Genomic DNA, 11,865 nt, shown 5'->3' with positions numbered 1-11,865 from the left:
GGGCCATTGGATTTCCATGCGTCTCTGCTATGTTGTGCTGTTTTAACTGAATGAACTCAACTAGAGAAATGCTAGGAGTAATATTTCCATGCAATGCACAGAGAGAGTGGAGTTATGTTCCACATGTTAGATTTCCTATCCTGCTGCACCGTTTTATTCCATGATGAACATTCACTCTACAGTCCAGTCAAGCTGGTGCACATTTACCAACTCCGTCCTTAGGCTCTGGTCCTGTTTGGTTCTAGTGATTTTATGATAATCCACTGATCTGGTCGGAAATGGATGCTTAGCAAATGATTTCACTGCAGGTGTCAGAACATGCTGATCAGATATCAGCTGCTCAGTACTCAGATAGACGTGTAGCCTGGACTGTAAAGGACCATCAGAGCTCCACTGATGTTTCCATATGAAACCCCTGATATATTCTAGAGCAGGATTATGTAGTGACATGGATTTAAAATAAAAACCCTCTGAAACGGTTGGACTTATGATTTACATCGTCTACACAGCCTGTCTGGTTGTTCCAGCATCATTTTCTGTTTCATCGCCTCCAGAAGCTTCTGCAATGCCAGCAGATTTATTTCATTCATTCTGCTCCAACATCTTGTACTGATGGTCTGACCACTGCACAAACCTTCTCCAGACCATCCCAGAGTCTCCATGGGCTCCAGGTCTGGACTCTGTGGTGTGAAAAGTGTGTGCATGGTGATGCGCACCAACCCCAGATCATAGACTGCCCCCACAGGCCTCCACACAGCAGGCACTGGCATGATGTCTGCATCACTTCATCCGCCTCCCTTTATCACTGAGGGTCAATCTGGACCTTCTTCCAGAGTCCAATCCTGATGCTCTGTAGCAAACTGGGGCCTTTTCTCCACGTGGTTCTGATTTAAGGCGTGGTCCAGCTGACAGGACCGACGCGGAGCTGCAGAGCCATGCTCAGTTTCTGTGTGAACTATGCATCATATAAAGTTTGTTCCTGAATCTGGAGAGAACGTGAGCGTTCATGCTCCCTCATGGTGAGTCTCAGGCTGTACAAAGTAAATACACTGTTGTGTATGTGTGTGTTTGTGCAGGCCGGTCAGACAGCTTTGGACCAGGCTAGAGATCATAACAACCCCGAGGTGGCTCTTCTTCTCACCAAAGCTCCTCAGGTAAGAGTGAGTTGGGTCCCACCATACATAGGCCACACATCCCAGTGGTTTCACTCATCTGTGTGTTCAGGTTCAGAGCTTTGTTCGTGGCAGGAGTGTGAGGAAGAAGCGGGACAAGCTGAAGGCTGAAGGCCGGGCTCAGTCAGTCCCCAGAGGGGAAATATTGCCCTGCAAGGTAAATACAGGTGCTACATTTATAGTTTCCATACAAATAAAACAAGAAAATAAGCAAGGAATTGAGCATGGAGAGAGGAAGGATCTTTCTCTTTTCTGATGTTTTTAATGACTTTATTGTCCAACATCCAACAACTCCAGGAAGGCAGACCTTAAAGTGGAACTATTCTGTGCATTTCAGGCTAATTTATTTTTTATTTCTGAGCCCAGAAGGGCTGGGATTGATGGAGTTATTGTTACAAATGGCTTTATTTACTTCAGACCGACCCTCTCCGTAGGCTGTCAGATCAGCCTGCGGGCAAAACGAGTGGATTGAGACTCTTCCGCATTAAGCCCCGCCTCCCGCCACTGCACTACATCGGGAGCGCGCACCGCACCTGCTTTCACCGTCATTGTAACATCTCATAAACAGAAGGATTAGGCTCATATGAACTCAATAAGAAAACAAACTACAATGTCAACACATAGCATCCAGCCCTACATGTTGGAACCTGAATCAGAGCCTGAAAACGAAGTGGAAAACAGCAACCCACAGCAACGAATGCAGCAGGATGTCTCTCTTTGGTAAACTCACCAGCCATCGTTGGAAATAACTTTATCCCACGTTTTCCACCCGCCTGATGTATTTGTACATGCCCTTGTTAACCAGTAGAAGGTAACCAATCACCCAACCTTATCCCCCGGGACGTCACAAGGATTTCCACGTAGAAAAAACTCTCTAAAACCACGCGTTTTTCGTCACCATGGAAACCGAAGGAGAACGTGCTGGAACTCAAACTCAAACTCAAACATTAGGTGATAAAAAACAGTGTCGTTCACATGTCTGATGAGGATTCAACACTGTAACACTGTAGAAAGCTCAGAAAACTCCAAATACAATCATAGCACCCCTTTAAATCTCTTTGCTGTTTCCTGCAGGAAAGCGAGTCTGCTGCAGACGACAGTCAGAGCAGCGACCGAGCAGCCTGCAGACAAACCGAGGGGGCCGAGTCCAACAACAGGAAGGAAAAGCCCCGGAAGCAGAAGGAAAAGGTACCGAGTAGCTGACGGGGTTGCTGTTGTTGGAGATCTGCTTTTCAGGAGTGTAATAATGTCAGTTTCATTTATAAATCACATTTCCTGCTCAGACTGCAGCACCATGAAGCATTTCACTGGAAGACAAGATGTCATGAAGAGTTATTGTTCAGCTTTGTTTGAACACAAAGAAATGAGCCTTGAACCAGGAAGCGTCTGATGTGATGGTAGAGTGTTTAACAAGCAGAAGGCCTGGGGTTAATCCAGCATTTAATACTGAAATTAAGTCTGGGCCCAATACAGAAAGACATGGCTAAGGTAAACACCAGACCAGACCAGGCCAGAGGGCGAAGTGAGAAAGCAGAACAGAGGAACCAAAATACAGGAAACGCCATTGCTGCGATGCTAAAGCTCCACACCAACCTGTAGGACAAGGCTGAACAAAAAGTTACTCTGAGAGCCTCGAGCTAAATGAGGATACACCTGACCTGCAGATCGAAAGGCCCCATTGGTTGGTACAACTGGAAGTGAAATGCAGAATCAATTAAATATTTGTGTGTCTCACTAAAGCTGGATAAAACGAGCCTCCTGGTGTCTGATGGTGGACTATCTGTGATCGGATGAGATGGGGGCATCACGTCTCATGGCAGACCTCACAGTTAACTCACTGCACTGCATCATTCACCAGACGGTGTGTGTGCCAAACTGTCTGGAGAAATGAAAGCAAAAATGGACACTGTGATCAATGCTGTAAACCACATTTCCTCAACTTTAAGCTTGCAGCACCGACTTTTCAAGCTACTGCTGCATGATCAAGGCGCACAATGTTCAGACTTCTGCAGCACAGTGATGCCAGATGGCTGAGCAGGCCAAGTTCTGCAGAGCTCTTTGCACTATGCACCTCAACATCCAAACTCTGAACTGTCGATGTTCGGATCCACCTGCATGTGTGAGTCGGGTTCTCAGTGATGATTCTATTTGCACATTAAGCAGTCATCATCACGGGCTGGGAAACGTTTTGAAAACAGCTTCCTTCCTAATCCTCCCATCTGCAGGGTCTTCCAGCAGAGCCAACGCTTCCACGGCGAAGCATTATGCACGCGTGTCACCACCAAACTTCCATGTTTACAGCAATCAGTCTGATTGGGTCACTCGTTGTCACAGTTTGTGTTAACCTATGGTCCCCATCCCCCTGGTGATCATCAGGGAGGAACATGATGAGAGACTGGACTTGGATTGAACATTTAAGTTCGCTTTTTATGTATATTTTAAAGGTTCTGATGTAAAGTTCTGACTCAGCTGCAGCATAAATGCTCATGCTGAAGCAGATCTAGGATTGCGCCGTCTGTTGGCAGCAGATTGTAGTAGCTCTGACTTGCTATCTTGATTTTTTCTTTAAAGTACAAAGTCTTCTTGCATAGATATGACCTCAAATTAGTTTTTTTTTTCCTGAGGATTTCATGCCGGTTCGGAGGGTGTGCTGCAAGGGAGATTTTTCTGCATATTTTTGCTCTTTCAAGGCTTGTTATGATGAGTCTCCATGGCAACAAAAGACTTGTTTACAATCGGGATCAACTGATTAACCTCTCCCAAATCAGGATTATCAGCGAAACAACACATCAAATCCCGATGAAGTTGAAAAGAAAGAGAAGAGGATGCAGAGTGGGAGTGAGGCAGAGGAGAAAGCGATGGAGATTTAAACCATTTCTCCTGACTGTCGTCATGGGTAATGTGAGATTGCTAGCTAACAAAACGGATGAGCTTGAGATGCTAACAAGGTCTCAGAAAGAATACAGAGAGTGCAGTGTTATGTGTTTCACCGAGACATGGCTGCATGAACACATCCCTGACTGTAATGTGTCTGTACCGGGCTTTAAAACGGTCCGTGCAGACCGCAGTAGACAACACAGCGGAAAGCTAAAGGGTGGTGGAATTGCAGTGCTGGTTAACCAGCGTTGGTGTCATCCTGGACATGTTACTGTCAAGGAGAAGATATGCACAAGGGACACGGAACTGTTAGCTGTGAGCTTCCGTCCATATTATTTACCCAGAGAGTTTACCTGTGTTATTCTGGTAGCGGTTTATATAATACCTGGTACCGCACCAGACACAGCCTGTGACGTCATCAGCTCCGTCGTTGCTCGGCTACAAACACAGCATCCAAACTCATTCATGGCGATCTCCGGAGACTTCAACAACGTCTCCCTCTCTGCAACTCTACCAACATTCCAGCAGTTTGTCAGCTGCTCCACCAGAGAAAATAAGATGTTGGACTTATTTTATGCAAATATGAATAATGGATACAGTTGTTCTGCCCTGCCTCCTTTAGGAAGATCTGACCATAATCTGGTTCTTCTCACCTCCACCTACAAGCCCATCGTTCAGCAGCAACCAGTCATCACAAAGACTATCAAAATCTGGTCTGCTGAAGCTGAAGGTGCTCTTAGAGGAGGCTTTGAGGCTACAGACTGGAACGTCCTCTGTGAACCTCATGGAGACGACATCAACGCCATGACTGAGTGTGTGACAGATTACATAAACTTCTGTGTGGACAGCATCGTCCCAACAAGAACAGTGAGGTGCTTCCCCAGTAACAAACCCTGGATCACCAGTGACCTGAAAAAGCTGCTGAACATCAAAAAGAAAGCCTTCAGGGATGGAGACAGGGAGTTATTGAGGGCAACACAAAAACAACTTAAAACACAAACTAAGAAGTGCAAGGAGGACTACAGGAAGAAGTTAGAAAGTCAGCTCCAGCAGAATAACCTGAGGGATGTGTGGTCTGGAATGAAGAAGATCACCGGCTTCAAGTTAAAGGGGGACCAGCCTGATGGAGGTCTGGACAGAGCTAATGAGCTGAACATATTCTTCACCAGGTTCAGTTCACCCCCTACCTCCAGCCCAACAGACCACACACCCTCCATAAGCCCACTGCTTTCCTGTCACGCCTCCAATCTGTCACCCTGCAGCTCAGTCATGGACCAGAACACAGCTTCATCTCCCTCCACATCAGGACATCCTGAGACCTCCACCTTGTTTGTCTCCTGCAATGAAGCAACTTGAGAAACTGAACCAGAACAAGGCTGCAGGTCCAGATGGTGTCAGTCCCAGAGTTCTCAAGACCTGCTCAGAACAACTATGTCCGATTCTCCAGCACCTTTTCAACACCAGTCTGAGACAAAATAGAGTCCCAGTGCTGTGGAAAACATCCTGCCTTGTTCCAGTGCCTAAAAAAACACAACCAGCTGAACCAAGTGACTACAGACCAGTTGCCCTGACATCTCACATCATGAAAGTCCTAGAGAGACTCTTACTGGCTCACCTCAACAAGCAAGTAAACACCTTTCAGGACCCATTCCAGTTTGCATATCGTAATGGACTTGGGGTTGAAGATGCCATCATATACCTGCTCCAGAGAGCACACTCTCATCTGGACCATTCAGGCAGCCCTCTGAGGGTCATGTTCTTTCATTTCTCAGTGCTTTTAATACCATTCAGCCTGCTTTGTTATGTGAGAAGCTCCATAAATTCCAGGTGGATACCTCCACAACCACCTGGATCTATGACTACCTCACAAACAGACCCCAGTTTGTGAGACTGAAAGGTTGTGTGTCTGAGATGGAGGTCAGCAGCACTGGTGCACCACAAGGAACTGTACTCTGGCCATTCCTCTTCACTCTGTACACCTCAGACTTCCAGTACAACTCTGAGTCCTGTCATCTGCAGAAATACTCTGATGACTCTGCAGTTGTGGGGTGTATCAGGGATGGACAAGAAGCAGAGTACAGAGAACTGGTCAGTCAGTTTGTTAAATGGTGCGGTGACAATCATCTCATATTAAATAGCAGCAAAACAAAAGAGATGATTGTTGACTTCAGGAGGAAGAAGAATAAACAAAGCACTGTTTCCATCCTGGGAGAGGAGGTGGAGGTGGTGGAGGAATACAAGTATCTTGGAGTTCAGCTGGACAACAAACTGGACTGGAAATGCAACACTGACTACATCTACAAGAAAGGTCAGAGCAGACTGTACTTCTTAAGGAAGCTGAGATGGTTTAACGTCTGCACCAAGATGTTGCTTATCTTCTATAAGTCTGTTGTGGAGAGTGCAGTCAGCTTTGCAGCATCTGCTGGGGTAGTAGCATCACAACCAGAGACTTGAAGAGAATCAACAAACTGATCCAGAAAGCTGCTTCTGTGCTTGGAGTAACTCTGGAGCAGCTGGAGCTGATTGTCCAAAGAAGAATGCTGCACAAGCTGATGAAGATGATGGAGGATTCTTCACACCCTCTCCACAACACAGTGATGAAACAACAAAGTGTGTTCAGTGAGAGGCTTCTTCAGGTCCGATGTAAGACTGAAAGATACAGAAGATCATTCCTGCCAGCAGCCATCAGCCTCCGGAACAAGACCTCCTCTAGTTATTATTATTATATACTACAATATTGAATTTCCCTTTGGAGATTAATAAAGTATTTTTCATTTCATTTAGAGTTTGATATGAGGTAAAGTTAAATGTCGGAGAGGAATCATGATGCCCTGTGTTTTCCCTGTCACCTAAACCAGTGCTCCCATTGGCCAGAGTTTTAGTGAAAAGTGACGTACAGCAGTTTCAGGGCCCGTTTTATGCTACAGTTCTAAATGAGACCCCTGGTGCTGACTGGTTCCTCATACCTGAGAGCCTACGCTGGATATCTGCCACTGTGATGACAACTGGACCTTGTTCAGGGAGGGAGCTGTGGTCTGCTCTTAGTTCTCTTAACCACTGTGCTTCCACTGATGCCTCCTTGTCCCATATGTCTCCAGTGTTGGTGGCTAGCTCGTGTGGGTTTACCCTGCCACTGGGTATAGCCGGTTTATTTGTCTGGCCTCTGTTTCTCTGTTCTGTTATTTCTCTGGCTAGACCTCCTGGGTACCTCTTTTGTGGTTCTGACAGATGACTAACTTTCCTTTGGTTGCCCTGATTTTGACTTCCGACCTCCTCTTCCATGGAGCCTCCTTCTTGCCCTTCATGTTGATGTCATGTAATACTGATATATATCAGCTCAGTGGTTTCAGTGATGGTTGCAGTAGGAATCCTACTTATTACTGCATTCACAGTGGCTAGAAAGCTTTCTGGTGGTACGTCCCTAACCCTAAATAATAGCGGGTTCCAGGGTTGACAGGCTCTCATCTTAGCCATGATCCTATCTCTATTGTCACTTTTGCTTGGTATCGAATCTCTGGGGCGGATTCAATGTTAAATCCCCCATCTGACCTGGCATCCTGGCCCCCCTTGCCATAGCATTAATGTCTTATATCTCCTCAATCTCCATTGTCATAGCAGCTGCCGTTTGCAAATATTGGCGTGTGAATTATTTGCACAAAATATTTGGCGTTGGTGTGAAAAGGCCTTTAGTCTGCAAACAGAGAAAACTGGAGCAGACCTGAGATGGATCCCTGTGGGATGCCGCCACTAAGAGGGGCTGATGTGTAGGAGTACTGAAAGAGCCAAGTTTAGGAATGAAACCTCCTGCTGAGTAACCACCCGCTGCCGTTCCAGCATACGTTGTCTGACCCTCTTCGCCGCAGAGAGACCAGACACAGTGAAGCCATTCACAAAAGGAGAAGTAAGCTGCATTCATCTGTTCCTCCACACAACTATAAAGCTTATCAGCTCTACACGTTGTACCGAGGCAAGGATGGCAAGATCATGCAGGTAAGAGCACTAAAGTCCTGTTGACTCATCCACTTCACTTTCTTCTTCAATACTGTAATTCTTGGCAATCAAAGTGAAAAGGATCCAACAGATACAGCAACCAACAGCTTCAAGATGCAAGCGTAGTCTGACGTGATGATGGACGAAGAAGCCAAAAGGACATCTCCTTATTGTATGCTGTTGCAGGCTCCTCTGAATGGCTGCCGCTGTGAACCTCTCATAAACAAACTGGAAAACCAGCTGGAGGCCACCAAGGAGGAGATGAAAACTGAGATCCATACAGTACAAGACGTGATGAACAACAAGATGGGCCAGCTGGATTGCAAAAACAAGCATCAGGTAATATGCACCTGCAGAAAGGCCCAGATTGCCACATTACCCACTCACAATCCCACACACTCCATGGCTTTGCTTGCTTTAGCTCAGTGGTGAAAAGCAGATGGCCTGGGGAGCAAAATTAGCCCACCAGAGGGTCTAATCTGGCCTGAAAACAAAATGAGAAAATTACATATATTTTATTTAATATTTTTAAATAGAAGTTATTGTAATGTTGTAATGAAGTAACTGTAATATCAGAATGAAAGTAACTAATATTTACAGTATTTATTGTTAAAGACTAAACTTGGTAGAGAAATATATATAGACAGTCTTTTTATGATAGTTCTTTACAACAGAAAATAAATGCCTTTTGGAAAAACAAGAGCTTCAATTAGTGTTTTGAGCACAGTTCACTTCCATGCAATGTGAAAGGGGCGGGCTATAGGTGGAACAGATCTTGAACACAGTTCGACAAATCCAACAGGCTGCTTTCGTCTTATCCACTTCAGGTTTTCATGATGGAAGAAGGTCTTCTAGTTCTCGTTTCTCCTGGTTTCTCGCTAGTCCTAACATCCACTAGCATTAACTTCTGCTAGCCATAACGCCCGCTAGCCATAACATCTGCTAGCCATAAATTCTGCTAGCCATAATGTGCTCTAGCCATAACGCTCGCTAGCCATAGCATGTGCTAGCCATCAAGCTATAACTTCCAGTAGCCATAACTTCTGCTAGTCATAATAGGTGCTAGCCATAGCATCTGTAAGCCATAACGTCCGCCAACCATAACGTCCAGTAGCCATAATATCTGTTAGCCATAACATGTGCTATCCATATCATCTGCTAGCCATAAATTCTGCTAGCCATAATGTCATCTAGTCATTATGTCTGTTAGCAATAATGTCCTTTAGCCATTAAGTCCATTAACCATAACATCCGCTAGCCATGACATCCGCTAACCATAACATCTGCTAGCCATAACATCCACTAGCCATAACATCCATAACCAAAACATCTGTTAGCTATAACTACTGCTAGCCATAACATCCGCTAACCATAACATCCATAACCAAAACATCTGTTAGCTATAACTACTGCTAGCCATAACGTCTGCTAGCCATAACTTCTGCTAGCCATAATGTCCGCTGCCCTTAACACCCGCTAGCCAAAACACCCTCTAGCCATTACGCCCATTAACCATAACGTCTACTAGCAATAACTTTCGTTAGCCATAACATCTGGACTCGGACCTCCTCCCCCTTCAGCCTGTCTGATTCTCTGCAGTCAGGAGGCGATCTGGACTCTGGACTACGTCTGCAAAACTTAGATTCTGTTCTCTTTCAGCCGTTTTGTTTTTCTTCTCTGCTTCTGGTTTATTGTTAAAGACGTGTCAGGTCTTGTTGTGAGTTTGTGTTTAGTTAATTTTTATGGGGATATGCTCTTAAGAGCACAGTGTCCTCTCAGCGATCCACATCCAAGGTCTTTGTGAGGTTGTTCCTGCATGCAGCTGAGCTTTGGGACAGAATCGGCAGATTCATGCACTAACATGAGACAGCCAGGAATTACAAAAAGCCATGATTTGACTTTTGACGTGTCACCGTCGGCCATCAGATCCGAGCTCTGGATAAGATGACGGTAGAGAGGGTTTCTGCGGAGAGGAGTCAGTGTCTGCAGAGGATTGAGCAGTGGGCACTGCAGGAGCGTCTGGAGGCCGAGAAGAGACAGGTAACACCACACACATCTGGCTGCACACAACTACAACACATTACACACACTTCAAACCGAACATGGATCTATGTATGCATGTGTTTCCCCCCACAGACACCAATAAGAACACATCATTCCTGTATATTTGAGACTTCACTGACTGGACAGACTGGAGATGATTAAATACAAATCTGACATAAACATATTTTTAAATGAACTTTGAGAATCAAACATGTGACAGTGATAACAGAAGTTCCTCCAGTAGTGACTGTTGTGTGGTTGTGTGTCCTCTAAGCAGGCGTCTCTAGTAAGTGACCTGAAGAGCTGGTGTTTGTCCAAACTGCAGAACATGGAGGTCCACATCACCAGAGATACCAGCATCACCAAACTCCAGCGCTCCTCCTCTGTAGCTGAAGGTCTGAACGAAATCGGCAGAAGTGACCACAGCCTGCTTCCTGCTGAACATGGGTGCCTGGCTCTCCACAACAACCCTGCACTCCTGGAATCTGGCCAAGAAGAGTCCAGCGTGGCGGATGCCGGAACAGCCAGCCACTACTTTGTGGTTCATGTCGAAAGCTCTCCAGGTAAACCAAGACGGGTTTAACTGGGACAGTAATCCCAGTAAAACCCGTCCGTCCTGCAGACATCTGTCCCAGTTCCCTGACCCAGTTCAACCATCCAGACGTCTGTCCAGTTAGAACTGGACGTTAACCCAGTGTCCCTCCACTTCCAGATGGTGATAAAGCCCAAGCCGAAGTCACGTCCCCCGTCCAGGTGGTTCGGCCAAAGGAGCGCACGGTGGTCTCTGCAGAGGCTCTGAAGAAGAGACGGGACACGGACGCCAGTGGGAGACGCCGCCGCAGAGCCAGCAGCCTGTCTCCGTCCACAGAGCGCCGCTGCAGCAGCAAGACTGACGCGGAGCTCAGAGACCGGGACCGGAGGCACCACAGGAAGCACTCCCAGACCAGGACTAAGTCCAAAGGGGGTCCAGGGGTCAGGACTCTGGAGGTTTTTGGAGAACAGCCCAGCGGAGCATCCTTTGCACAGGAGAGGGACAACATGCACGCTATGGAAGTGACCCAGTACTTCTTCGAGGCCGTGTCAACGCAGATGGAGCGCTGGTACGAGAGGAAGGTGCAGGAGGCCCGCTGGCTGGCCAATCAGAGGGCTCAGGCCGACAAGGCTGCTCTGATGGAGCGGATCGCCGTGTTAGAGGACGAGCTGCGAACGCTGAAGACCGACACGCACGACTGTTAGCACGCGCCTCCTCTCCGCACGCGCCTCCTCTCTCCGCAAGCGCCTCCTCTCCGCACGCGCCTCCTCTCCGCACGCACCTCCTCTCTCCGCAAGCGCCTCCTCTCCGCACGCGCCTCCTCTCCGCACGTGCCTCCTCTCTCCGCACGCGCCTCCTCTCCGCACGCGCCTCCTCTCCTCCTGCTGATTCACACAGAGATAAAACGAAATCACATGGACCCTCCCCTTTCTCCTCCTGGATGAGAGGAGGAGCTGCAGAGAGGAGCGGCAGAGAGGAGGAGTTAGAGAGAGGGAGCTGCAGAGAGGAGCGGCAGAGAGGAGGAGTTGCAGAGAGGAGCCGCAGAGAAGAGTTGCAGAGAGGAGGAGCTGAGAGGAGGAGCTGCAGAGAGGAGCGGCAGAGAGGAGCGGCAGAGGAGTTGCAGAGAGGAGGAGCTGCAGAGAGGAGCTTCAGAGAGGAGCTGCGGAGAGGAGGAGCTGAGAGGAGCTGCAGAGAGGAGCTGCGGAGAGGAGGAGCTGCAGAGAGGAGGAGCTGAGAGGAGCTGCAGAGAGG

The 11,865-nt window shown here is 47.3% G+C and overlaps 1 protein-coding gene across 1 annotated transcript in view; it reads left to right on the top strand.

Annotated features, from left to right (window-relative positions):
• Positions 1–11,356, top strand: part of ankrd6b (ankyrin repeat domain 6b) — a gene marked incomplete at its 5' end in the record, with an annotated part of 24,266 nt that extends 12,910 nt beyond the window's left edge. Inside the window, 8 exons of the mRNA XM_079255953.1 lie at positions 1,077–1,154; positions 1,225–1,329; positions 2,247–2,360; positions 7,884–8,039; positions 8,226–8,378; positions 9,966–10,079; positions 10,357–10,645; positions 10,795–11,356. Coding sequence (XP_079112079.1) covers positions 1,077–1,154; positions 1,225–1,329; positions 2,247–2,360; positions 7,884–8,039; positions 8,226–8,378; positions 9,966–10,079; positions 10,357–10,645; positions 10,795–11,318 — 1,533 coding nt within the window. The 3' untranslated portion in view covers positions 11,319–11,356. The remainder of the gene's footprint in view (positions 1–1,076; positions 1,155–1,224; positions 1,330–2,246; positions 2,361–7,883; positions 8,040–8,225; positions 8,379–9,965; positions 10,080–10,356; positions 10,646–10,794) is intronic.
• Between the last annotated feature and the right edge of the window lie 509 nt (positions 11,357–11,865).

The sequence above is a fragment of the Telmatherina bonti genome, assembly GCF_933228915.1.
Source record: "Telmatherina bonti genome assembly, chromosome: 16".
In the NCBI taxonomy this organism is placed as follows: Eukaryota; Metazoa; Chordata; class Actinopteri; order Atheriniformes; family Telmatherinidae; genus Telmatherina; species Telmatherina bonti.
The sequence above is the reverse complement of the archived record's forward strand: the minus strand, read 5'-3'. Positions and strand labels throughout refer to the sequence as shown.